We start from the raw sequence: 26,826 nt of genomic DNA on the forward strand, positions 1-26,826 counted from the left end.
GTTGGGCAGCCCTTCATGGCCTCAGCTGTTTCGGAAGTTCAGTTGTTATCGCACAGTCCCTTCAGTGCTTGGCCCTGTGTGCCTGGTGCACAGGGAGGCTGGTTTGTGTGGCGTGGCACATGTGCTGGTGCAATGGATGTTGCCTCGAGAGTGAGTGATGCCCAGTGGTTTGCTGGACCTTGTAATGGCTGCAGGGAGGAGCTGGGGAGGAGAATGCGAGAGGTGCTGTTGGGAGTTTTGCAGAGTATTGATATACATCGGTAATTCTGTAGTTGACCTCTGTTCGAATAATGAAAAGGCTTTTCTGCAGCGTGCGAATGAACCGCTGCAGTCAGAGCTGCGGAGTGTGCGGAGTGGGGCTGCTGTGTCTTGGAGACCCTTTGGCTGGAATGGATACCATGGAGGTGGCACAGGGTTGTGCAGACTGCATGGCAAGCTGGAGTCTGTCAGGAGGAGGACTGTTCAGAAAAGGGAGTAGTAAGGAGATTTTATCACTGTAACTTGAGGGATGCTTGTTGAATTTTGATGGGTGAAGAGATCTTGCTAGTGATCAAATAACACTGGGTTTTCTGGGTGCGATTGCAGGAGCCAGACAGGAAGACTGGGCAGGTCTCACAGAGCAGATTGGGCCTCCCCCAGAGATGCTGTGCCAGTCCTTTTGTGCTAACATGCAAGCACAGAGGGGCCTGAGGACCAGTACAGCTGCAAAAAGCCCTCAGAAGGATCTAGATGGCCACAGGATGCCCACATTAAGAGGCAGTCCCAGCCTCGCACCTCCTTTCCAAAATGCTTTTTTTCTAGAAGAGCTGAGGGGGGAAAAAAGGCCTTTGTCTCATTCTCTGAGCATTAGTGCGATGGTTACCTTGAGCAACTGGATTCTCCCTGGAGCTGCTCTCAGCAGTATTTAGGAGATGTATCTAGACAGCTGCCCTCAACCCGCACTGATGGGAGAGACCAAGCTGTCTAGGCAGCTGGGAGCATCACTCTTCTATAGCAAAGATTGCTTTACCCCCCTTCTCCCTCAGGATCTGAAGAAGCTCCTCTGCAGAGAGGACAACTGAGCATTTAACAGAAAAATTGATTTTACTCCAAAATGCCAAAAGCCCAAAGGATGTAACAGTGGCCTTGGCAATTAAGATTGGTGCTCAGCGTCTGGTATGATCTCGGTCTCAGTGCCTGGTATGATCTTGGTCTCACAATGGACCATAAAGATTTTCATTCTGATGAGTTACAACATATATCTAAGACCTTTCTGTGTAAAGAACGACCCTGGTTCCCTTAAAATATTGTATTTATTTGGATTTGAATCTAATGCGCCGCAAGACAGCCCACGTTATCAGTCATCATGCACCCCAGAAGGCTTTGTACATGGAGCCAGTCCAGCATGTGTTAGTGAAGCGAATTGTTTTAGTTACTTGTCTAAAGGGGGCAGTTGTCTGATCCACAGCAGTGAATCTTCACGTACGCAAGCAGAGCTAAAATAAATCTTTGGAAAATAACATTAATAGCCCAAGTGCAGATGGAAATTTGTTATGGAATAATGTTGCTCCCAGCTTCACTACCCAGCTGCTAGTTTTCCTTCTTGAGCTGCTAAATTTGGATCCTGATGACAACATGGGATCCAAGGCCAAAGTGGGGGACAATGCAGAAGGTGGCGTGGGTTAAGCGTTCTCCCACGAGGGCTGTGTTTGTGTTGATCTCTCTGTATAGGAGTAGACGTATCTGACTTTCTCTGAACAACTTCATGTTGGTGCTGGAAGTGTCTTCTAGTCCAATTAGTTTGCTAAAGCATCTGCATGGTTGTGACATGTCCTTATTCATCCCACTAACTTGTGTGTGAGCCAGACGACTTGTCATTTTACCCGTTTCACCAGCAGTAGCCTCTGTTGCTTGATGTCTGTGGTGTATGTTGGTGGGGCAGAAGGGAATCCAGGAAGGCTCCCTCACTCCATGCAGGCTGCTGGTACACGGGCTCACTGACATCGCTGGGGGCCATGGGGGCTGCACGGCAGGGTGAAGTCACCCTGACTAAGTAGGGTTCATGAAGGGGTGACACTTTTCTTGATAGTTCACGTGCTGCTTCTTCCCTGTGTCTCTTCTGGTGTCCTGTTTGGTTCCTGTCCTGCTTGGTTCCTGTCTAGGTGAGTGATGAGAAACTAAAGGACACAGGTCCCTTGCACTGGGAGGGGCTGGACGAAGAGTCCTTTTGCCATGGTCTCTCAGGAGTGGCCAGGATGGTCTGTTTTACAGAGACCTGACTACAGAGGGTAACTGCTCACTGAACCTTACCCTCTGGTGGGCTTTCCTCTGGAGCTGTGTACTCTGCAGCCCCACTGAACTCTGGCTGTGAGTCCTGAGGAGGGAAGCATGTGGTTAGGCAGGCAGCATTAGCAGAGAGCAGGCCCATGAGGACAGTCAGCCTTGCTGAACAGTGCTATCCAAGAAGGAAGAAGCTGCTTCAGTCTTTCCCAGCTCTTTGCCCTGGAGAGCAGTACGGGTTCCTAACAGCATGGGTGGGATTTTAGCAGCTGTTATGAATGTGTTTGGGAATGAGCACAGCCATGAGCATGGTGTGTGCATGCTGCCTAGCAGGGCAGAGCCTGGGCACCCCACTTCCCTGCTGAAGCATATGTGGAAGAAAGGAGAGAGGGGAGCAGCTACTGCTGCTTACCAGGAGAAGAGGGAGCATTGCCAGCATGGGCAGTGGCAGTGTCTTCAGCAAAGTTACAGCACAGGTGCCTTAGCTGTAAGAAAGTGAAAGCAGGCCATGAGAAGGGGACTGCCTTGTAGGACCTCACTTGCCTGTAGCACCAGCCCAGGGAGTTCAGAAGAAACAGCCACACTCTTGACAAATATAACCATCCCCAGCACTGAGTAGTTGCAGGCTGGCAACCTGGTCTCCAGCTTTTGAATGCCCAGAAGGAAATACGCTGTCTTCCCAATTTTTTTTTTTTCCTCCTCATTTTTCAGTCCTGCTGGGCCCAGATGTTGCTTCATATTACCTTTCTCAGAGGTTTTGTTTGGCCTTTCTTTCAGGAATTTTCGGAAGCACCTCCGCATGGTGGGGAGCCGAAGGGTTAAAGCACAAAGTAAGTGAGCACCTGTAAGATGTGGCTGTGAGGAGTTGGGGTTTGTGCTGATGGGACACAGGGAACCCTATTTTGCGTACAGATGCAGGTAGAAAGGATCTAGCATTGGGCCGGAGAAAGGATTTGACCTGCTGATGCCATTTTACCCTACAAAAAAGAAGGCCAGGTTGTTGCAAGTCTCCAGGACACATGGATGTCTGCAAGCAGCCTTTGAGCTATTTTCGAGGACCCTCTGCCTTGGCCGTGGGAGATCTCTGTGGCCTCAGTGCGAGGAGTGGAAGGAGAGCTGAGCGTCCTTGTCCCACATGCGTGTGGTTTTTGGTTATCACCAGCGTAGACGCTTGTGAGGAGAATCAGAGCTGAGAGTTCAGCAGAGCTGACGAGGGCTGCCTGGCCTCTTACTGAAGCTGTGGACCAGCTGGCTCCCTGCGGACAGTCGGTGCTTCATGTGCCACATGGACTGGTGGCTTTCTCTTTTCTCCTCCCCTGTCTCACCACCATCTCTGCAGCAGGACGTGGTGGAAAGTTGTCTGGTGGGAGCTGAGAGGACAACAGAAGGGAGAAAGAAGAGGAACAGGGAAGAGATTGGAGCAAGGGGGAAATAAGTGAGTGTTATGCCTCACTGGGGAAGAAATCACCTTTTAGGCCTGGGAAATGGCAGTTCCCTTTCCTGAGGAAGGCAACACTCCTCCATGACTTGGTTGGGGCAGCTCCCTTATTGCTGTGAAATGGGCTGCAAATGGTGTAACTGGCTCCCGAGAGCTGAGGATTGCTCCAGAAGAGGAAACAGCTTGTTCTTCCCACCCCCTGGCCACGCATCGTGTACAGACTGCCCACAGCAAAATATTGCTGAGTTGAATTTGCATTCTTTCCTCTCCTTTCTCATATGCTGTGGGAAGTGAACAGCAAACAGCATTGCCCTTTAAAGTGTCTTTATTGGCATCTGAGTTAGCACTGCCTGAAATGAACAGGGCTCACCTCTCCTTAGAGCTGTCTGGAAGTTCAGGCATGCCTCTCTGCCTTGGTAACTCTCGGGTCATGTTTTCAAAGCTTTCTTCATGTGCACAATAGCTAAATGCCTGGTTTTAAACGAAACCTGAGGATGGAGATCACCTGAAGAACTTCCTATGTGATTTGTCTCCCTGGACACCCACACTTGGACACACTGCAGCAGAGGACAGGTTGCTTCTCAGCTCTTGTAATGCAGATCTGCAGTGAATTCCTGTGCCGCTGACATGAGATGCTGTTACTAGACACACTGCAGCAAACTTGCTCTGTCTGCTACCAGAAATAGGTATTAGTGGCCATAAGTGGCTGTTAATCTAGGTGTAATGGCAAGCCCATGTGAGAGCCAAGTCAGACATTGTGGTTGGCAGTTCCCAGGAATTTGCCTGCAGTGCAGCCAGCTGGGCCAAGCTCCCTGGATTCCGCTTGGGAAATGCCAGTACAAACAATATAACGCCCCTTTGGGGGGGGGAAAAAGCGGGGATGTGTGCTCACAAGAGTGCGGGCAAGCAAAAACTGAAGGATTTCTTCTTTTGGAACAAAATCTAGAAAGCATGAGCTTTCTAGAGGCCCCCCCTCTGCTTGGTCCAGCTGTGATTGGGATGTCACTAGAACATGAAGAGAGCGCCTGCCCAAAAACAGATGTGAAGGGAGAACTGACTGGAGAACTGCTGCCGCCTTCTGGTCATGTCTGTGTCATGAGCTGTTGAGTACATCTTCCTGTGAGGCCTTTGAGTCAGAGCATTTACAGTGGGACACTGAAATAGCTTTTATTAAATTGAGGTTTGAGCAGTGTGCATTTAAGGAGAGACCATCAAGTGTCCTCCTTTTTCTGTGTTACGTACCCCATAATGGTCCTGCTCAGAAAGTGGGCACTTTATCTTCTGCTGTCTAGAGGAGAGACCCTTGTTTCCTGTGTGGAAAGGACTCACATTTGGCAAATGGAAGAACAAGCACAGGGGAGTCCGTGATGTGTAGCTTTGGTGGAAATCTACTGGATGTTTTGTTTTGCTGGCAGCAACAGAGGTGGCTTTGGAGTCTGTTAATGTCATGCTTTGGTTTTATCCTAGCATTTGCCGAACGGCGTGAGAGGAGCTTCAGCAGGTCCTGGAGTGACCCGACTCCCATCAAAGCTGATTCCTTCCATGACTCTCGAGAAAGTGAGTTCTGAGTCCTTTGAGCTTCCTCCTGTGGCCAAATCCTCCAGCTGAGGTGTTGACTGGAGTCCCACTGGAGTAACTCCTCTGTGCCCTTTTGTCCCATCTGTGATTCTTTTAGTTTCATGAGATCTGAGCAAATAACACTCCAGGTATATGCACCTGTTCATCTGTGTGTACCTATATTTATTTGTAGAGCACAACGCATCTAACCTCATGTTATTGTGCAGTTGCCAAAGGATACCCAGTGGTACAGCTCTCTTACAGCCCTCTGTTCCCATCATCCCTTATTCGCTTGGGACCAAAACAACCTACCTGGAAGCACACCAGTCCAAGGCTACATCACCATAGTGGGGCTAACCTGCCTGGCTTACCGTGCAAGAGCCCCTTCTGAGCTCTTTCCTAGGCTAGAATAGCTCAAGAGCACAGCTGCAGCGCTCCGTGAGATGTAGCTTTGATTTCCTGGCCGTGCTGGCTGCACAGATGATAGCTTGGGGCAGTCTGATCTTCCTCTGGGAATCCCCAGTAATGCTGTGATGTTCTGCTTGTGGGGACTGAGATGCTGTTGTGTTAATTTACAGGAGGAAATGCCAGCATCTTCCCACTGTCTTTTTATAAAGGGAACGGCTGTTTTACCCAGATTTTATTGAAATCCTGTAGGCAGGGGACTTGGTGGATATGAGTTTGCCCATGTTGAAATGGGTTGTATTGTAAATGAATTTCACTAATGAGATGAACTGACCTACCAGGTAAGCACGAGATCCAGCCCTCCTAGCCGTAGAAGACACTGTACCAGCTTGCAGGGGGAGATGTATGAAAGGCCAGGTTCAAAACATGACCCGATTGTTCCTTTGCAGTCTGATTCCTCCCCGCTCCCTCAGCTAACTCAGAGGCGAATGGAAAAGACATGGTTCAGACAGGCTCCAGGCAGTGCCCAGTGACACTCGGACATCCCAAAAGGCACAAATAGAAGCATCTCGGTTCTCTTTCCTCAGTCCCTGGCTTCAGGGAACCGTCTCTATTTTTAACCTTTAATGGTCAATTATATTCCTTCCAGATGTTTTTTTCCCCAGGAGGCATTGAAGGCCAACAGGTAAGGTCAATTTGGAGAGCAAATTCAAGTATACTGTTGCAATACTACTGTGTTTGCTACGGCTGTGCTCACGCTCTGGGACCTCTCTGCCAGGATCAGTTTGACCAAGTTTCTCTATAATCACTCAGAAGATGTAGTCAAAGCAGTAATTATTACAAGGAGACCAGCTTTGAAGTCTTTGGACTTTTGCTCATCAGCTTGGCAATGTTAAAGTGTAGAGAGTCTGCTTGTGTTCTGTCTCCTTCTGCATTTTTGAAATGACAGGGTGACTGTTGTCAATTAGCATTTGAAATCTAAACTTGGTGACTGCGAGAGTGATGAAAAGTTATGTGATATGTGATATCAGGTTCTTTGTGTGCGCTCTTCATTCGTTAAGTGTTTGTCTGTTTAGAGACACCAGCCCCAAAGTGTGATGTCTGTCGCTCTGTGGAAGAAAGGAGGACGCAAGTCTCATGGCTTGTGCTACCTCTTGCGAGGTAGCTGCCAGACAGGATCAAGTGGGGAAGGCAAGCTGTTCTGCCCTTGTAATGCACAATGTGTTCTGGCAGGCCATGACCTTCAGGATTCCTGCGGCACTTTGGATGGCGACTTTGACTTTAACTGGGAAGCAGAAAAGGAACTTGAAGCCATGGCATGTGACGGAGAAGACTTTATTCCACCAAAAATAATGGTGAGGGTTTCCAACTCAGCTACCTGTATCTACTCAGGCTCTGTCTGTCCTTTCAGAGCTGCTAAATTTAGGATCTTCATGGGAAGAGGCAAGTCTTCTGTATAGGCAACTCTTCATGTGTGTATGAGGGTCACTCAGAGATAAGCCAAGAGATGACATGGTATTCAGCATCTGTTATTGCTGGGGATAATGTGTTGAAAGAAAACTAGAAATGGAAAGACCTGTAGTCCAACCCCAAATCAGAGCAGGACTGTCACAAACACTGAATCGAGTTAGCCTGAGTCTCGACAACCCTGACAATAGAGGCCTGAGTCCCCAGTCCCAGTAGTCCCTCCCTCCTGTTGTCACTTGCCTGATTTGCTTTGGACCCAAATGTCATCCCTTGAGATGCTTTCTGCTCTTTTATCATTCCTTGATGCGAGGCTTCCCCCTGCTCTGCTCTGTGGGGTTTGGCAGACAGGACCAGGTTCTGACACATGCCTTCTTTGGCCACATGCACAAGTACTCAGGCAAAATGGGGTCTCAAGCTTCCAGTTTGTTCTCAGGGCAGCATTGCCAGTCCAGCACAGCAGCACTATGTTTGAATGGGTCCTGTTAAGACTTGGGAAGAGTGAAGGACATGGAGACAGTCTGCTTTTGTACGTGTTCCCAGGCTGTCTGTGCAGTCTCAGCCCTGAAGCACTCTCAGGGCAAAGAGACAAGGTGAGACCCAAACACTAGGAACCCAACACTTGGGTTTGCTCAGCCCTTGTCACCTCCAGTGTGTCTCCCCAGGTGATGTATGTGAGGAGTGTCCATCTCTGGAGTCTGTACATTGTGCCTCTTCAGAAACTTTACATTAACTCCCATGCGGGCGAAGCAGTGACATGCTGCCTGCCAGGAGGGAGGGCTTTGAAGGCAGCCCAAGCTGGAATCCAGGCTGCACTTAGAGGCCCACCAGCATGGCTGCCTGCTCCACTCTCACAGCGATGAGCAGAGGTGCCTGAAATCACAGCACAGCCAAATTGCCCGTGTTCCCATAGCCCTTTGGCTTGTGCTGATGCAGGCCCATCCTCTCGGGCTGTCGTGCTGAAGCTTCAGTCAAAGTTGCCAGGCAACCTGCATCTGCCTGACATCCTACGACTGTGTGCCTACTTGTGCCTGATGCCATTTCATCCCTTGGCTGGTTCCTGTTCAGGCATGCAGCCGTCCCACCACCAGCTACGTGTGCCAGTTTAAACAATTCTCTACAGCCAGAAGCTCAGACCCTCGCACAGAGGAAGGCTGTACGGAAATGATCTTTACAGGGATACAGCCATTCCTGGTGACACACAAGCTGCTTCATCCTCCGTGCACACGGGTCTCCCTTTTACAAACTGTTATCTCAGACTCAGTCCTGCCTTTTAGGCAGAGCTGTGTGCTCATTTATCAAGGAGGGGGTCGAGGAGATTGCCACACATGGGGGTACTTGGCAGGCCTGGGGGTGCTCCTTAGTGGACCAAAGGCTTGGAGGACCTTCCACAGGGATGCAGATAGGCTGGATTAGCTGCTATTTTGGGTAACACCTGAGAGCAACTGAACAGGGCACTGTTATCATGGTCTTTGTGCTTCTGTCCAGACTCTACTGGCTTCTCCTCATGCTGTTGCACTTCTTCTTTCCCCTTCCAGCTCATTTCTTCCAAGGTGCCCAAAGCAGAGTATGTCCCGACAATTATCCGCAGGGACGATCCCTCTATCATCCCCATTCTCTACGTAAGTATATCACTTCTGTTATGTCTGGATGTGTAGGAGCAGGCTTCATACAGAGAAATTTTTTTTTTTTTTTTGTCCCTATCCCTAGTTCCTGTTACAGTGATTCTGAAACACTGATGTGATTTGGAAAAGCTGTCAGGAAAGGGCTGCAGGTGTGCTGAACCCAGATTTGGGGTCTGGGGTAGCTTGTGGGGGCTCAGGTCTAGGTGGAAGAGTAAGGTGGAGTGAAAATTGCACATGTGGGCTGCCAGACTATGCAGGCACAGCCAGGCAGCATGGGAAGATTAACAAGGGAAGGCAGGGCAGGCCTGAGCACACAAGCAGAGCTGTGTGTTGCCAGGCTTAGGGCTCCTCCTTATGCTCACCCTCAGACTTGATGAGCAGGATCTCAGAGCTCTGCAGTGGACCATGAACCTCATCACCCTATGTACAGTGGTGCATCCCTGTCAGTCATTAATTTAACCTTGATTTTTCACTAGCAGTCCTGCCTGAGCCGGTGTCTGAAACACCAGCAAGGAGTCATGGGTCTCTTTTTCCTAATCACTTTATATTCACTTAATTTGAAAGGGAAGGGTTCGACTGACAGCCCAGAAAATTCAGTCTCCATGTGCAGCAGGCAGTGCTGCTGGGGGGTTTAGCTTTGCTGCCTCTCTCTTCCTTTTGAGAGCTGTACTGTTGTCCCGGTGACCCAGCTGTGCCAGAGGCAGATGTGTTGGGAGTGTGGCTGTTTGTTAGCCAGCTTGGACATGTGTAAAGCCAGAGGCTGGCTACAAAACATGGGTCAAAAGGCAAATATGCATTGCTGGTGCTGACTACATCTGATGGTATGTGCTTTGGACTAGTCTGCAGGATTAATCTTCAAGCCTTTGGATGGATTTGGTCTTCATGGACCATTCAGTCTTCAGCCTCTTTGCTGCAACATGTTTTAGGGTGGTAATTACTGTGATGTGATTAGAAGCCATCAGTTGGTATAATCGTGCTCTAGAGCATGTGTTTGTCTGGGAATGTGATTGTGCACAATATTAGAGACTTTAATAATGTTATGGGAGCTGGTGTACTGACAGCGAACCATGATATGTCTTCTCTCTTGGTTTCCAGGACCATGAACATGCCACCTTTGATGACATCCTTGGTACGTGAGTGTTATTTCCTTTTCTGAACTCCTGCCTGTTGCAAATGTAACTGATCAATATGTTAAAGTCACTCTGGTGCCCGGTGCCTCAGCTGCCACTCATAAAGGTGTTTTTATCAGCCCAGTGACACCTGACAGTCAGTCAGCTGCTGTTGGATGTGCTGCAGTAATAAAACTTCACTTCTGTAGCCCATTTTCTATGCCAAGGTTCCCGGTTTATGAAAGGGAAGCTGAGGCACAGGGCAGCAAAGACACCTGTTCATCGTACCCTTGTAGGTGAGTAGGAGCATTACAGAGGGTCAGGACAGCTGGTCACTACAGAGCTGTGGTCACTATAGAGCAGTGTCTGGTGCTGCACCGTACCTTTTCTGCCCTGTGATATGCTGGGCTTTCCTGCTTTCCACCGCATGAAAGCTAAGGGTTTGCTTTGACATCAGTGGGAATGTAGGTGCTGAGCACCTCTCACAGCTCAGCCTCCTGCCTTCAGGACTGAAGTGAGAAGAAATAAGATTATTTTTTAACTTCCTCCATGGTTCATCTTTTCCAACATGTTTTTTGCAGAGGAAATAGAGAAGAAGCTTAACATTTATCGGAAAGGCTGCAAAATCTGGAAGATGCTGATATTTTGCCAGGTACATGAAAGTTGTTAAACGCTTGGGTGGTTTGTTACAAATTTGTCTTTTTCTACAGGGAAAATTACATAGAGGAACCGATATTCCAAAGTCAGGTTCTGTTAAAGTAACTGCATGTGTACAGCTTTCACTTCTCATTTCCCCAGACACTGAGCAGTCTCAAGTTGCTGTGACAGCAGGAAATAAAATCTGATTTAGTGTGGCCAGCTCCAGAGCTGGGCTGCTTCTCAGCTGCTTTCAAGGAAACCCAGGCAAACCAGCATTAATGCAGACCTCAAAAGGAGGATTTCGGAGAAAGGAACAAGCATTTGCAGTGTGATGGTTATAGTTTTCATACAGCTTCAGCATGACAGTGACAGTGGTGGGTGTTGTGGATCAGACCGGCAGATGGCACAGCTCGGAGCCGGAGGCCAGCATACGCGGGAGAGGGGTCAGGGTACAGGCTTGCCGAGCTGTGGGTGGGACAGATTCAGGCCCTGCTGGATCTGGGGCTTCCCGGGGATTTCCTTCCCAAGTCTCTTGTTCCTCAGGGTGGTCAGCTTCGGACTCACCCAGCAGCTGTGCAAGGAACCTTGAAATGAGAAGTTAGGAAGGTGACCTAACTTGAACTCCCTCCCACATGCCTAATGCTGCAAAATAGCAGGGTTTGCAGCACACTGACCCGGAGATTGCAACTCTTCATTTTCCTGATGTTGTGCTCAATCTTTTTGTGCCTGCTACTGCCAAAGTCCAGTTCTTCTACAGTGACATCTTGCCTGCTTATCTCTGCTTTGCTCAGCTTCTTGTCTGCCTACCACGGCAAGTCCCCGAACATCCCCAAATGAAAGGGACTTTCTTGTCTTCCCTATTCCTCTCCAGCCACCCACAATGAAGATTTTTGTCTATTATTGTGCTTTTCTAGAGTGAGGTGGGCATATAACAGTAAAATCCGGAGAATCCAACCCCCAACATACTCCCCATATGTGAATATTTCCTGAGCAAGTGCCTGCGGTGTCTGCCATGGAGGTTGTAGCAGCCGTGTCTGCTCTGCTCCCCTGTGGCACTTCTGGGTATGGCTGTGCAGGACAAGAAACATATCCAGGGTTTGTTTCTTCAGGGCCTGTGCAAAGTGGTTTGCATTTGTCTGTCTCTCTCTTGCAGGGAGGTCCTGGTCACTTATACTTGTTAAAGAACAAAGTTGCCACTTTCGCCAAAGTGGAGAAGGAGGAAGATATGATCCTGTGAGTGGCTGCGTTATGTTCTGGACGCGCGTAGCATTTTTCTGCTCAGTTTGCTCAATGTTTGTAGCACATGGCCTAGAAGAAGAGGTGGAGGGAGCTGGGGTGCCTTGATCAGGGGAAGAGGAGGCTGAAGGGGGACCTAATAGCAGCTTACAGCTCCTTCAGGGGGAGTTGCAAAGATGACAGAGCCGAGCTCGTCCCTGCGGTGGTGGGGCCCTGTGACAGGTCACCAGGAGATTTATGCTTTTATCTGCTGTTTAGTGTCTTTCTGGACTACAGACTATCAAAAGAGGGGAAAAAAAAAAAATTTCCTCTCCTAACAAAGGCTTTGCTGCCCAGAAAGCAGAACATGCACCTCGTTGCTCAGAAGTGGCTGAGATAGCATTTCTAAGCAGGCGACTAGTGGCAGAAATCCAAACCATTTCCCCCACAATCGCCGGTAACTGCCCTTCTAATTGCAGGGGAAAATGGAATGTATCTCTGCAAAGCCTGCTCAAAGTCCAGCACGTTACTGAGGAAGGTTTTCACTAACATGCCAGCCTGTCAGCCAGGGTTGCTGAGGCAATTTTGCTTCTCTTTGCAGAGAGTTAAGCTTTGCCTGTTTTGCTGCCTGCTCGCTTGTGCTCAAACTTACTTGGCTACCAGTGCCTCGTTGTGGGGGAGAGGATGTATACCAACCTGTTCCTACAGAACTTTTTGTTGGCATGAGAAATGAGTATTAAAATCAACATCTGTTCTGTGCTCTCATGCTCTGGCACAAACATTGTCAATAAAATTCTTAGGCACGTGTGCACATACACACTTCTGAACGCCTTCCAGGCATGGCTGGTCCGAAGTTGGTAATTCAGGAACCTTCAGAAAGCTGTGAACACACAGCTGAAAACTTGGATGCTTGGAAGTGAACATCTCCATCCAACCTGTACGTGCCTGGGAGGGAGTCCTGAGAAAAGCTTACACTACAATCTGATTGCAGACCCCACAGGAACTGCTGGGCTTTAGAGCCCACCAGAAGTCTGCTCTAACCCACTGCAGAGGGGAGGTGGTTGTGTTTCATGTCCCTTAGGCACAGTGTGCCTGGTCAGTAGTCACAAAATGTAAAGCAGGTCTGACTGGTGAGCAGCACCAAGCACTGGCTAGCATGGAACAGCCTGGTTTGGTGTTGTCTCTCTGGCTATGTAGAAGAACAACTTCTCCAGCTGTTCTCTGCTGATTTCATGCCCTGGAAGTGAACCAGTGCACTGATAACACTCATATTCAGCAAGGGCAATTGTTGACAGAAGTGGGAGGAAGGAAATTGGAGGGAACTGCTACAAAAAGAGAATGCTTAGTAAAACTGTCAGTCTAAAAGCACTCCTAGTGGACTTTGCTCCCTTCTCTTCACCTTGGAGGTCCCTTGGCTCAATGGGCCGCTCCTCCTTCTCTAGCACATGACCTGGACCTGCTCCTCGGGTCCTTGCTCTGCCCCTGCTCTTCCTTGTCTAAGAACCAATGGCTCTTCCTGAGCAGCTTGCTCCTCAGGCTACAAGCCTCGGGCCCCTTCTGAGCAGTGTCTGCACACACATCCTTGTGATTACTCCTGCATATGAGGAGATAGATTTTTTTTTTTTTTTTTTTTTTTTTTTTTAAATTATCTATTCTGTTTTTTCCTATTTCTTCCAGCTTCTGGAAGAGGTTGAGCCGGCTAATGAGTAAAGTCAATCCTGAACCAAATATCATTCACATCATGGGCTGCTATGTTCTTGGAAACCCCAATGGGGAGAAGGTAAGAGCTTCCTGGGTCACCTCTCTGGGAATGTCTGCTGAGTAGCACCAAGCCCAGGGAGTCAATAGTCACATGGTGAAGTCTAAACCTTCCTCTTCTGCTGCGTGGAAACATGCTGCCATCCTGTCCATGAGTGGCTGTGAATGGGCGAACCACCCTATGGATTGTGCCTTCCCCAGAGGGCACAGGAGGAATGATAAGTGATGTGCAGAAAGGGACAGATACTGAAACTTTTGGGGGGAACAGTCATTCAAAGCGCTTTATTTACTGATGAGCCAGATGTTTTAAAGGACATGTAATGGAAGGTTTTTTAGAGGTAGGGAACAAGGATGCGCAATTCTGGGTGCCCTGGAGTTCATCTTTGTTTTCAGCTGCTAACTCTCAATATGTTTTCCTTTCAGCTATTTCAGAATCTGAAAAACTTAATGAATCCTTATAGGGTTGCCTTTGAGTCTCCACTTGAACTATCAGCTCAAGGTAATTTACTTTCTGTACAAAGACACGTCTTCTTGATCAGCCTGCCTCCTTCAGTGGGCATTTTCATGAAAAAGCAATTTTGAGCTCCCTTAAGCCCTGCCATGGCCATCCTTTTGCTTGTAACCACCTTGTGTAGTTCGCTTGCTGAACCTGGGTCTTCCCTTGCAGTCCTCCACGTTCACATTTCAGCTATCCTGTTTGTTGTGCCTGAAGCTGCAGAGCCCTCTCCCAGGCTACTGGCGCTGGCAAAGTAGCCTAAATAATAGGCTGCTTTCCAGGCTGGGTTTAGGAGATTCGTCATATTACTAGAGCATAGGAAGTCCATGGGGGAGATGCACATGGGAGCAGAACCTTTTCTGTAACCAAGTGTGCAGGGATCTCTTACTGGTACCAAGTGAATTGTGTCATTAACAAGTGACTGGGATGCGGCCCATTATAGCCATTCTATATCTCAGTCTGCTTTGCTTTTTTCTGCCTGTAGCTCAAGATATTTCAAAGGGCTGTAGAATTTTTCCTGTTCTTTGGTCAATCTAAGTAATTATGGGTGCAGTTGCATAAGCGACATATAGTCGACTTATTCTGAAGTTGCCCTTGTTTTATCTTTGCTGTTGGTACTTTGTTCTCTTGGAAGATAAAAACATGCAGCATTAGGCTATAAGCACTGTGGATACTTCCTCTGCTGCTCACAGCTGGCATCAGCACTGATGGGTTATTCTTAACTCCCACTTACTGTCATAGCAATGTATGGGAGTTGAGCATATTCGTGCTGTGCAGAGTTATACAGTGCTTGCACGGATCCCACAGCGAACATGCTCGTACATGTGTGCCAAGAAGCAACTTGCAGGGAAATTCCTGGGTTTATATGCAGTTTGGCAGGGAAGGCAGCGGGTTCTGTGCGCATGCATTTAAGCAGTTGATCTTTCAGGAGGCTGGGCTGAAGAATACGTCTGAATTTATCCCCTTGAGCAATCTGGGACGCACTAATAGTGTACCCTCTCTAATCCTTACAAAGTCATCTGAAACTAATCTTAATCAGGTCTCAACAGCGAAAATCCCCTCCTTGAACCCTGTCTCAGAGTCCAGGGTTGTTCGCCGTTGTGTTTTCAAATGCACTCGCTACCTCCAGCACCAGTCCTGTCCATGGCTTTCAGTCTGGGACTGCCTTGAGACCCCCCCCCACCTTCAATTAGAGGCGCCAGTGGTGCAGAACTTGCATTGGTGTGTCCTGTTGAGCTCATTGCTGTAAGAAGAGACAGCTCTGCAGGACGGAGACAGCCTGTTAATGTTTATTTAAAAAAAAAAAAAAAAATCTATTTTGAATTTTCAATGTTAATTATTTTTAATGTTTCCCACAAATCTTTACAATGAGTTTACTCTTGATCTGTAATTTTCCGAGGTCCCCGTGCTAGGTTGCCTCGTGCAGGCTGTTGGAGCTGTTGTCTGATACCCTACACCCCTGGCCCCCCCTGCTGCAGTCAGTGCAGAGAGGTCAAAGTCTGGAGACAGACTTTGTGTTCAGTTCCCGCCCCCATGGACAAACCCTGCCAGGGCATTATTAAGGAGCCTTTCATGGTTTCAGGAGATCTAAAAAGACGTTTGCTTCTCACGGGCACCTTCACGTGCCCTGGCTGAATGTCGGTATTTTCCAAATGAGGCATCTGGACGGGTTCTCCCGTGCCCCTGCCTGGAGGTGGGTTGGGGTCTTTTTGCTGCTGCGGTCTCTTGCATCTGTCCCGTGTGCTGCAGGGTGTAACCCCTCTGCTTCGTTTCACTTCTAGGTAAGCAAATGATTGAGACTTACTTTGACTTCCGCCTTTACCGCCTCTGGAAGACCCGCCAGCACTCTAAACTATTGGATTACGATGACATTTTATGAGCTGGAGAAGACTTTGCGAGAGGAAGTTGATCACCGGTGTCCAAGAAGTCATGCTTATTGCAGAGAGACTTTTTTATTGGCACGGGGAGCCCTTCAAAGCCCTACAGGAGGCAGCAGTGCTAAAGGGAGGGAAGAAGGAGCCTTCAGAAGTGTGTCGGGAGAAACGTCTCCTGGGTCAAGAGAGACTGGAGGGAAAGGGTTTGACACCTCACTCGCCTCAGGTCAGAGCCGTGGTGTCTCAGGAGGAGCTGTGTGAAACGAGGACAGGATGGAGTTCCTTGCAGAACTGAGCTGTTTTGGGTCAGAATGGGCCAGATTTGATTCCAGGTCCTTTTAAAGACTTTTGAAGCTCAGGTTTTCTTACAAAAATAAAATCAATTACCCGTGCACTACAATGAAGAAGTGACCAGAGCACAGAGGAAGGAGGGGTTTGTACTGATGGGATCTTCTGTGCTGGGGATCTTGGAGAGTAAGGACTGCTACACCTACTCCTGCAAGCTTAGATCAAGACGATCCAGTTTCAATGTGAATATATACTGGAATATAGAATTGAAATCTAACTTTTGTTTTGTTTTGTTTAATAGAAAGTAAGTGCAATTTTTATAGTGAGGGGGGTAAAATCCCTCCCAATATTTAATTAGTTAAAAATAACACACCAGTAACCAATAGATGAGGTATTTTTGGTCTGCTTGAAAATATATTCAAAATGGTAATATATCTTCTGTAGACATATTTAATCACCAGCAAACATGGTTTTAACATAACTTAGCAGACCCTGCATGTCTGCTGCATTGATTAATCTGGTTTGGTTCGTTACTTTCAGAGTAGCTCTGCTGCACTAATTGTATGTGCTCTCACGAATGTGTATTTCTCCTCCAATTAGACACAACTTTGTTACTTTCTATTTTGCTGCTTGCAAAACTATGGGACTTTAGTTTTGCTGAAATACTTTAGGTTAGAAATATGGTACCTGGCTGAGAAACCTCCGTCAGGTTCACTATGGTATAAAAATGAATTAGAAATTAATAGCCATGGTAATTACTTGTTCATGCCAGTGTTTTGCTATGTGTTGAGAGATGAGTTCTCTTTCTAGTCTGCTGTGTGGAGCAGCGCGGTTACACAACTATCAGAAACCCTCCAAGGAGACTGTCCACTGAGGCATATGGAAGAAATGCTTCTGGAGGAATACAGCACGGGTTTGTAGCATGAGTTTGAATCTTCCCTATGTTCACTTGATTGCCAGTTGTTTGTGCATAAACCATCTCTTTTCCAGTGATAAAAAGACCTCTTTATTGGTCGGAGCTGCTCACGTCCCTTCCTGTGTAGAACAGAGAAAACCCAGAGCTTTGTCAGAGCAGCCGTGGTTTGAGAAACCAGATTTGTACTTGATGTTTGAGGATATATTTTGGGATATATTTACTTTTTGTTTGTTTAGGTCAGGGGGTTGCTTTTTGTTTTGGGAAGGGTTTTTTTCATCTTCTACTCTCCTGTTCAGAGGATAAATACTACTTACAGTCTGTGTACGTCACTCTGGCAATTCTGGGAGATGATACGAGTTATTTCTTTTATAAGTAAAATATACTGGAGAAGTAACAGGGAAGGATTACCTTGGTTTCCCGATCTCCTGGTATCTAAAAGTAGTTGATTGTGAAGTGAAGGAAAATATATGTACAAATCTCCTTTTAAATACTTAGAAAAAGAACTGGTTGTTCTGATCTGTAGAGTACTCCTTCCCCCGTGACATATCTGTGGTTGTAATTTTGGGGAGCAGGCCTCTGGCTAGAACTGCTGAAAAAATTGTAGCAGTTTTATAGCAAAACTTTTGAAGAAATAATGTACATATAGTAAGTAAGGAGAGGAATAGGTGGAGAGATGGTTTAAAGTCATTGAAAGCAACATACTGAATCAAATAGGTGTGGGCTGTTGCCTCCCCCTCTGGTTCGGAGCTGCTGGGAAGCCGCCCTGCTGAGCTGACCTGACCTCGGGAGGTTCGGTGGCTACGTCTCATCCTGGCTGGACTCTTGTCCTCTTGACTCGGTCATGTTTTCCAGACTTGTAGTGAAGGGGATAATAGGTGCCAGTCTGTAGCTTTTGGAAGAAAATGTGAGACATAAAAAAGAAAACAAAATTTATGCCAATTATTTATTATTTAGGATGGTAGCTTCCACCAGCTGTGCTTGTGAGAGGTGGGAGCTGTAGATGCGATGAAAGCACGAGGTCATGTGTTATTTGGAGAAGGAAATGGTAGTGGCAGGATTAAACTGCTGACAAAAAACTCTCTCCCTTTCTGACCCTTTTACCTCCTATGGTTATGCTCCTAACTGGAGACAAACTGTTCTTCCTTTCTCTTTTCTAAAGTAAAATCCCAATTCAGTGAACTTGGTAGCATGAATGTAGCATTGTGGAACTATTGAAAATCTTATTTAACTCCGAAAGGGCCCGTTTATGTATCCACTTCAGTGATTTCTCTGTAGAACTATTGTATATCTATCCTCATTGACCACTTGTAGAACTAGGGGTGCAAAGTAGAAAGGTAGATTGTACAGTTGCATAATTTCTGTAGGAAGATGTATGTTTGAATGAACATTACGGACTGTTTTACTGGTGCAGTTGACTATAGTATAGTATAATGACAAACGATGAATGCATTTCTCTCTTTTCCAAAGATCTATATTCCTCAAAGTTTGTGATGTTTATGACATGAGCATATTATTTCCTTTGTAGCGTTCATATGACTATAGAGATGAAATACTCTAAAAGCTGTGACTGGAAAGACAATAGAGTTCTGATGTTTAAAGTCGTTTGTTGCGAATAGCGTCATTGAAGTTAACCATTTCTGAAAGAGGAAAACAAATTTCTTCCCCTTTTTAACTGGTTGAATTTTTCAAGTGGCTGCTGGGAAAGGAAGGGATCAGCAGAGGATAGGATGCAAACAAAAAAAAAAAATTGTAATTATTTAAATTTTAGAGTTAAAAATAGAGCCTGTAACTTCCTCAGTGGGACCAGCCTGTAAAGGATGACCTCTGGGTATGTGCTCGTCGCCAGCGCGTAGCACGGTCACAGCCAGGACATCCCCTCCGCAGGGGCCGAGCGCCCATTCCTCGCACCCCGAGCGCCTCAGCAGCATCTTCTCCAGGGATGCTGAGGACAGGCCCGGGCAGCGCCTGCGGGCACGGCTCGCCTGCAGGGCTCTGCCTGGGGGAGCGGTGGCTGCTGAGTACACAGGACAATTTGTCGTTCCACTTCTACCTGCTCCTTCCAGCTTTCAACTGCCTGCTCTTGGGGTGTGTCTGGCTGAAGCCCTGAAACCAGTTTGTTCACGCGCGGTTGGTAATTGCTGTCTGAATTGGCTTGGTGGAGCTCACCTCTAATAAGGGTAATTCAAGTGAGCAGTTTACGCTGCGGTTGAGCTCCCGTCCCCGTCCGCTCTGTTAAAGGATCAGCAGCCCTGTTGCACCGTTACGCTCAGCCCCAGCACGGGGAAGGGCTACTGCAGCTCCTGCGTGGTCTGAATTTGCTTTTAGCAAGGGCAGGAGAAACGTGGACACCTGGTTAACCCTGGAGAGAAGCAGCTTAAACTGCGATAGCTAAATTGTGTGCCAACCCTGGGTGTTCACCTCAGCCACGCATGGGAGTTTCTGCTGCTCTTGCTATGAGGCAGCATTGGAGGTGACCTCAAACCCCTTACCTGGCCCGATGAATGTCAGCAGAGAGGCTCTGCTGGTTGTGTTACGGCCTGGGCTGGGACTGTCACGTCCAGGAGAGAAGAAGGGTGGGCAGCAAGTGCATCAGCTGTCCTGTCTGCTGCTCCTCAGCCTGGCTCACGCGTTGGGAGCAGCCCCCGACAGCTTGGTGCCTGCAGAGAATATTCACTCAATTGTAGAGGCTTGGGGAGGTGTGTGTGGGGGGTGTGTGATATTTTTGGATGTGGTGCTTGCCTTATACAGGGTTTTCAGAGAGGCTTTTCTCTTTTCCTCTCATTTGCTGGGAAGGAAAGGGAAGAAGAAATTTCAGTTACCTGAGGGACATAGAAATGGGTAAAAAACTGAGAGACAGCTTTTTGCACCTCTCCTCAGGCTGCAGCTGCCAACTTCCCTTTGCAGCTGACCTCCAGGCCTGGGATGGGAAATGGATGAGTTAGCAGATAATCCCTTCCTGCATTTACAAAAAAAACCCGAACAAACCAAAAACAGAAAAATCCTTGTAGCTCTAGCAAAACATCTGACTGCAAAAGGCAACCAGCCAACTCATCCTGCCGCGTGCAAGGACTCTGCTGTGCGCCTGTGGGACCCCCCCCGGCTTCTGCCTCCGAGTGCCTCTAGAGCCGCCAGAGCCACAGCCCGTGGCGGGGCTCTGCGCTGCCTCTGCGGAGGGGACTCTGGAAATGAATTTGTTCTTTGTTCCTCAGCCTGGACTTGTTGCCTGGAGCTCGGCACAGGTTTCCTGCTCCAGCGGCTTTTGGAGTACACATGTATGTGTGTTCGCATCGTCTCTCCACACACAGGCTCTTTGCCGTGGTCTGGGGGAGATGCTCCCCCTCGATTGCCCCGGCAGCATTATTGTTGTCGTTCGTGCTGTGTTAGCATCTCTCCTGGCTCCTGGCATGCATCCATTTCACAAATAGCTGCTGTTGTTTCGGGACGTGACTGCGTTAGTGACCTGTGGCTGGGAGTTCCTGTTCCCAAGGCTCTGCTGGCAGAGTGACTGCAAACGCTGCTTCGTCACCTTCAGGCAACATAAGTGAGGTTAGTTGAAAGAATGGAAAATGCCGATTTTAAATAGCCAGCCTGGCAGGATCTGGAAATGGGAGTGTGTCCTTAATCCTGGCCCAGACAGGAGGTGGAACGACAGGCTTGCTCTGCTCTCTTGGTGTAAGTGTAAACATTCAACCCAGTTCAGGAGTCACACTTATATATTATTAATGTATTGGTCCAGGATAAGGTATGTTACTGTATGATTAAAATAATCCTTCCAGGGCCCTTGGGAATTGGCATGTGTTGCCGGAACCATGCATCAGAGGATGTGCTGGGTTGTGTCATCCTTCCTTGAGCGATCGGGCCACGCTGCCAGTACCAGGACACAGATTTGCAGGTACACGTTAAGCTGAATCGCTCTGTACTCTGGGCTTTGCCATGACGTTCCCTGGAGCTGATGATACAGACAGCCCTTCCTGAAGGATGCCACGTAGATACCCTCCCAAGGGACATTGAGCGGCAATATAATTTTCCACACCATTTGTAAAAAGTTGTTTGTGATCCTGTATTTTGTCCGACTGATCAGAGTATCCGTGGCTTTCTGCATCTTCCATGGGAGTCTTTTTTAATTCTCTGTTGTGGAAACACAAACCAAAGTCAACTGGAAACTGTTACGGTCTTGATGACAAGTCAGCCTGCTAATAATATCCTATACTCGAGCTGAGTGAGTAAATGGGTGGTTTAATGACCATGAACCTGACTGTGATCATTGTTACTCCCCTGCTGTGTAATCGGCAGAATTAATAGTAAGATACCAAAGTTTGCTGTCTCTGCCTAAAATGCCAGTGCGTAATCTCTTGCCAACGTTGTGCATGAGCTATCAAAGAGTGATAGGAACCCATAGCTGCCTTGATTCAGAAATAAATTCAGCCCATCATACTGCCAGTCAGTGTGAAAAACTTAAAGACTGGAACAAATAAACATTGTGGACGTTAAATGTAAAGAATCCTGAAGGGAAACGAAATTGCATTTTTCCATAAATGTTTAGTAAATTTTAAAGAACTAATACAACCTAATAATTTTTCACATTATTGTATTGCTTTTAGAGTATCCTTAAAACTGACATACTTAAGGACAGGTAAGACCCATCTAGGGTTTCTCACGTTAGGATGGTGGGGAGGCAGGCTATGTTTAGTTAGTTAATTGGGCACTGCAGTCTTGCTTCCTTATCTCAGCATCCAAATGAACTGGTGATTAATCACAGCAGTAATAGCCCTATAAACCTTTAACAAGAGGAGCCTCTCCACCTGCATTGCTAAGCCTTGGGCAAAGCGAACGTATCCGCAGAGACCCTCAAGCAGCCGGTGGAGCCAAGCCTTCATCCCGTCTCACGGAGTGGCCCCTCCTGTGATTCACCGAGTACGTACAGCAATAACCTACGGGCGCAGCCCCTGCCCTGCTCCCTGGTGTCCGTGGGGTTTCTGTGTGTTTGAGTGGCGCTTTCCTCCCGTGGTTGGGCAGGGGACGTGTTGAGTTGTGCTTGGGGAACGTTTCTTACCTGGGGAGACTGGGTGCTGAGGAGGCTGCCGCAGCCGGCCAGGGACTGGTCACTGCCACAGTCACCCTGGCCTCTGGCTCAGGACCAGCACAGATGCACACTGGTGGTATTCAAAAAGCTTCAGTACAAAGTGTGGGGTTATTAGATTTTTTTTTTTTTTTAATTTATTATTTTAGTGCTAAAACTCAATTGTAGCGATATAGTCCCCACTACAAGGTCCTGTTAACTTGGAGCTGGTGCAGAGCTGGAAATTCAGGGACAGGTATCTTTGCCCTTACATTTGAAATGCCCTAAAAACATCGCAAATAAGTACAGCCAAGCAAGGCCCTTTGAGTATGGATCCTGCTCCCCTGCGCTTGCTATACCCCTTATGCTAAATGAGACATTATTTTGCTAGGTGTTAAGACAGGGATGACTGAGGAAACCGAGTGAATTTGGTGGTCCCCATCCCAGGAAACCAGGCTGGAGTCATACCCGAATGAGCAAGAAGGGGCTGTAGTTTTTCCGCTGTGTGTTTCCTGTTGTTCTTTAACAACGCTTTTCCTGAAACTGGGGTGACTTCAGCTCTGGTATCAAGCAACAGCCACAGCAAAAACCAAGATCTCACAGAGCTGGGAGTCAGTGTGCTTTTAGGGTCCTTACTGTGTCTCCTCCAAGGTCAGGCACCAGTTTTCATTTCCAGCTCCTTTGCTCAGCTGCGAGCCCTCCCTTTGCTGCTGCAGAGCCGCTAGCGAGGGGGGCATCATCGGTTTTCTGAAAAGAAAACCAAATGCGTGAGTAACAAGTGGAAAAGGTAACGGTGCAGGCTTTGAAAATGGATCTGGTAATGTGGGGAAGGATAGGTTATATATCCGGTAATGCTCCTAAGCTCTGAGATATCTGAGCAAGTTTATTTCATCCAAATGAGAAAAAGAAATAAGCATAGTTGTCAAAGTAATGGGGGAAAAAATCCCAAACCACCCAAGTGTGAGTAGTAATCAACCATTTGACAAACCATGTAAAGATAAAACACTCTGTGGTCTGATTCTGCCTTTACTCTCAGCTGTGTTCAGAGGGAGTTGACAGCATCCTGCTCCTTCCAAAATCAAACTCAAGTGCAGGGTGACATTGCCACATCCATCTGCGCTGCGCCGCGCTGCTCAGGTGAGGCTGGGTCTGCATGTACCCACCTGCGGTGTGTCCGAGCAGTCGGGTCCCTCTTCCCCTCATCCCATCCCAGCGGGAAGTTGAAGGCAGAGCAGATGCATAAGGAGCTTGAAACGTTGGCCCCAAGAGACCCTCTGGGTTAGAGAGCTCAACCTGAGACATGCTGGTTTGGGGCCAAAACTGTCTTAAAGTTAACAGAGAGTTTTGAAAACAAAGATTGTAAGCTCTGAGTGCTCAGTGGGCCCTGGACCAGCAGGCTGGCTCCTTGGAAAAGTCAGGAGAAAGTTACTCCAAAGCACTCCCCCCGGGTTTCAAGGTGGTTTCTGGGTGGCTGCCTGCTGCCCAGGCATGGGGCAAACCTGGCCATGACGCAGGAGACCTCTGCCATCTCTGCTGCCTACATTAACATGTTTCTCTGAGACTATCTGCTACTTTGTGTATGATAACCAGGTTTCAAATACATGAATGTTTCTAGGTTTTAAGACATGATTTAATAAAAAGAGACGTTTCTGGGAAAGCAGGTTTTCTCTCGTTTGGTTTTTTTCTTGTTGTTGTTGTTCTCTGGCTGAGTTTATAGACCCAGGAAATGCCACTTGGCAGATGCTTTGCTGTCCTGGCAGGCGAGGGAGGTACAGGCGCTGGGCATCTCTGAATGGCAGCAGCCAGGGAAATGCTGAAAACTCAAGAGCAGAGCTCCGGAGGTCCGAGAGGCCTGGATGAGGGCCGTGCCCCAGGAATCAGCACGGCACAGGGCAGTTAAAAGGGGAGAAAGGTAAAAACTCCTGATACTTTAAACAAGGGACCATCTGAGAGAGGCAAATCCAGTGGTGGGGATAGTATGGGGTGATTCACAGTTCCAGCACTATCTGCAGCTTAGCGAGTATGGACTGGATTGCTAAGGAACTTACAGAGCATTAAGCATTACACCTTTTCCTGGGAGCAAGGCCAATCTCTGAGCACCATCCTACAAACAGAGAAACAGAGCCCTGGAGAAATTCAAGGGAGGCTAAAGGCCTGATAATCCCTCTGGGGAAAACAGACCAGCTCCAAAATAAAGCACATTCTCAGGAGGGCAGAAAGCACTGAATTCCCATAAACCACTTCCTTTGTCGCAGGTCTGTTTGACTTAATTTCCAGAGTAAGCAGGTTTGGCTTGAACTCCCAGCTGCAATTTTCCCCTTTATCTCCAATGCTGACAGTCGCCTGCCTGTTCATCTTCCGTTAAATGTGGTAACTGCAGCCCCTCTGAGCAGAGGCAGAGCAAAACCGGCTGGACAACTCTCTCATTTGAGGCATTTTTCTTCTCAACTGGGATCTCTCAGCCTTCGTTTCTGCATCCTCCCCATTTGGAGACAGTCTTCTCCACGTGCCACCACAATGGGGTGGGACGTGCAGTATCCATCTCAGCAGTGTGACAGATGACAGAAATCACCTTTACCCCCTTACCACCACCTGCGCAGACAGCTTCTGGCCAGAGACCTGGCCACTCTTCTCCTCGAGGCCTTCGCAGAGTCATTGGTGCCCCGACTGCCTGGTGGCCAGAAAGACAGTTTTTATTCTTTATCCTGGAACCATTCCATGTTGGCGCTGTCCTGTTTTTAAATCAGTGTCATAGGGTACAAAGTCAAATTTGTTGCAGAAGCCCAGTTACAAGGGATTATTTTTACCTATCGCCTTCTTCCCTCTCCCTTTGTGCTCTGTGACGTATGGTGGTGTGATGGACACAAACCCAGAGCGGGAGCTGTGCAGGCAGAGTTTCACTCTGCCCTGTAAAAAGGGCAAGGAACTGAGATGTCCTGTGGGCGTTTAAGGTGAATTCACGTGTCTCTGAGTCCTGCTGGGCCCTCCTTTTTCCCTGTTCCCTGGTCACTTGGCTGTACTTGGGGTTGTCCCAGCAGATCCTACCATTGCCAGCCCGACCTCCGTTGTAAGCGGCGTGTGCCACGTCTGGTACTGACGTGTCGTACACGCCGCATCCCGCTGCCGGCTCTGCAGCCACATCAGCTGTGCTACCGCTGAGCCACACTGCCGGGGCACCGGGAACTCACGCCTCTGCTACACGGTGGCACTCTGCCATCACATCCTCCGGGTCCTGTCCCCCCTGCCATCATCACACTTGGGTTTTGTAATCGAGCATTAGTTTTTGTGCCAAAATACGAGAGCTGAGCGGGATTCACAGGAACCTCTTAGTAACAGCACTCGGGCAGTACTCGAGTTAGCCGTGGGTGTAAATACAGTGATGCCGGGGATTAGCTCCAAAGTGCTCGCTTGCCAGTCAAGTTTCACTGTCCAGCCCTTAACGCTGTTTCACTGACTCAGCCTAGGAAAGAAACAGTTGACAGAAATGATAGAAGGCTCTCAAATCTTGACTGGCAGGGGAGGAGATGAATAATGGCTGGATTTATTTTTTTTGTTACAAAGGCAGGCGGGCATGCAGCGAAACTAGCAGATGTCAGGTTCAATCCCCACAAAGGGAGGCGTTTTCTTTGCACCAGGTGCAGATAAACTGTGGGATTCATTATTTCAGGATTTATGGGCTTTATGCGGACTCAAAAGCCAACCAGACAAGACCACGAAAGAGAAATCCATTGAGATCTCCCGAGTACAAAGGCACATTGTTGGCTCTGTACATGCCTGAGCCATGAGTCACCAGAGGCGGGGAAATGTCACTACACGCTTGCCCGGTCTTTATCCTCAACCCTGGGCACCCACTGTGGGCACTGGTGAGGTCCAGGACACGGGATGGTGCATCGTGGACGTGTGCTTTAGCCGAGTACAGCAGGTCATGTGTAAACCTTAAACTGCCCTTGTGTTATTTAAGCTGAATTGCAAAGAGCTGCCTCCTTCCATTTAGCTCTGGTTTGCTGGCTCGCAGCAGAGCAGCTCCTCGGGGCACACAGCACATCTGGGCATCGTGCGGCTCCCGGCACGCATGCAGCTTTGGCAAGAAAATACTATTTTCAGTAGTATCGTTCCCAGGTATCATTTGAAGAAGGTGCAATTGCTCTGTTCTGGCTCGGGAGTGCAAAGGTAAGAGCCTTATCAGCAGGATATACGGTGCTCCTTCCCATAAACACACCTGTGTTTTCAGCAGCCCGGCTGGAGCGGGGTGAAATCGCTCACATTGAAGCAGCCTGGCATGCCGGGGTGCGGCTCCGCAGCTCCCGGGCAGGCTGGGACCTCAGCAAGTTCTGGCCAAAGGTTATTTACGTCACGGTGTACCGTGTCCCCCGCGCCTCCTGGGCTGAGGATTTTGGCACACAGCGTTATCGGAGGTGTGGAAAGTCCTGAGCTGTTGTGCGATTGTTTCCTGATTGCACAGACTTCCCAAAGAAACCTGCTGGTGGTTGATAACAGGCACTGCCTGGATATAATGCTGCGGCGGCACTTTTCCCTGTGCTTTTGTGCCCAACAAGCAGCCGTCGCCAAAGAGCGAAGCCGGTGGGAAAAAAGCCTTCCCACTCCGCTGCCATGTGCCATGCAAACCCCCACTTGTCTCCTCCAGAGCACTCCTTAACACTCCTCTGACAGGCCCGGTAAGACACTCCTCTGGTGCCAATGGTTTGTTCCTTGCCCGCCACGCC

General features: G+C 48.3%; 1 protein-coding gene across 1 annotated transcript in view; it reads left to right on the plus strand.

The window, feature by feature from the left end:
• The window catches only part of NSMF (NMDA receptor synaptonuclear signaling and neuronal migration factor), a gene marked incomplete at its 5' end in the record, with an annotated part of 37,179 nt that extends 20,571 nt beyond the window's left edge, over positions 1-16,608 (plus strand). The window contains 10 exons of the mRNA XM_009577969.1: positions 3,037-3,089; positions 5,165-5,254; positions 6,893-7,014; positions 8,662-8,745; positions 9,844-9,877; positions 10,439-10,509; positions 11,650-11,729; positions 13,389-13,491; positions 13,893-13,968; positions 15,747-16,608. Coding sequence (XP_009576264.1) covers positions 3,037-3,089; positions 5,165-5,254; positions 6,893-7,014; positions 8,662-8,745; positions 9,844-9,877; positions 10,439-10,509; positions 11,650-11,729; positions 13,389-13,491; positions 13,893-13,968; positions 15,747-15,844 — 811 coding nt within the window. The remainder of the gene's footprint in view (positions 1-3,036; positions 3,090-5,164; positions 5,255-6,892; positions 7,015-8,661; positions 8,746-9,843; positions 9,878-10,438; positions 10,510-11,649; positions 11,730-13,388; positions 13,492-13,892; positions 13,969-15,746) is intronic.
• Between the last annotated feature and the right edge of the window lie 10,218 nt (positions 16,609-26,826).

The sequence above is a fragment of the Fulmarus glacialis genome, unplaced genomic scaffold (assembly GCF_000690835.1).
Source record: "Fulmarus glacialis isolate BGI_N327 unplaced genomic scaffold, ASM69083v1 scaffold25675, whole genome shotgun sequence".
Classification (NCBI taxonomy): domain Eukaryota; kingdom Metazoa; phylum Chordata; class Aves; order Procellariiformes; family Procellariidae; genus Fulmarus; species Fulmarus glacialis.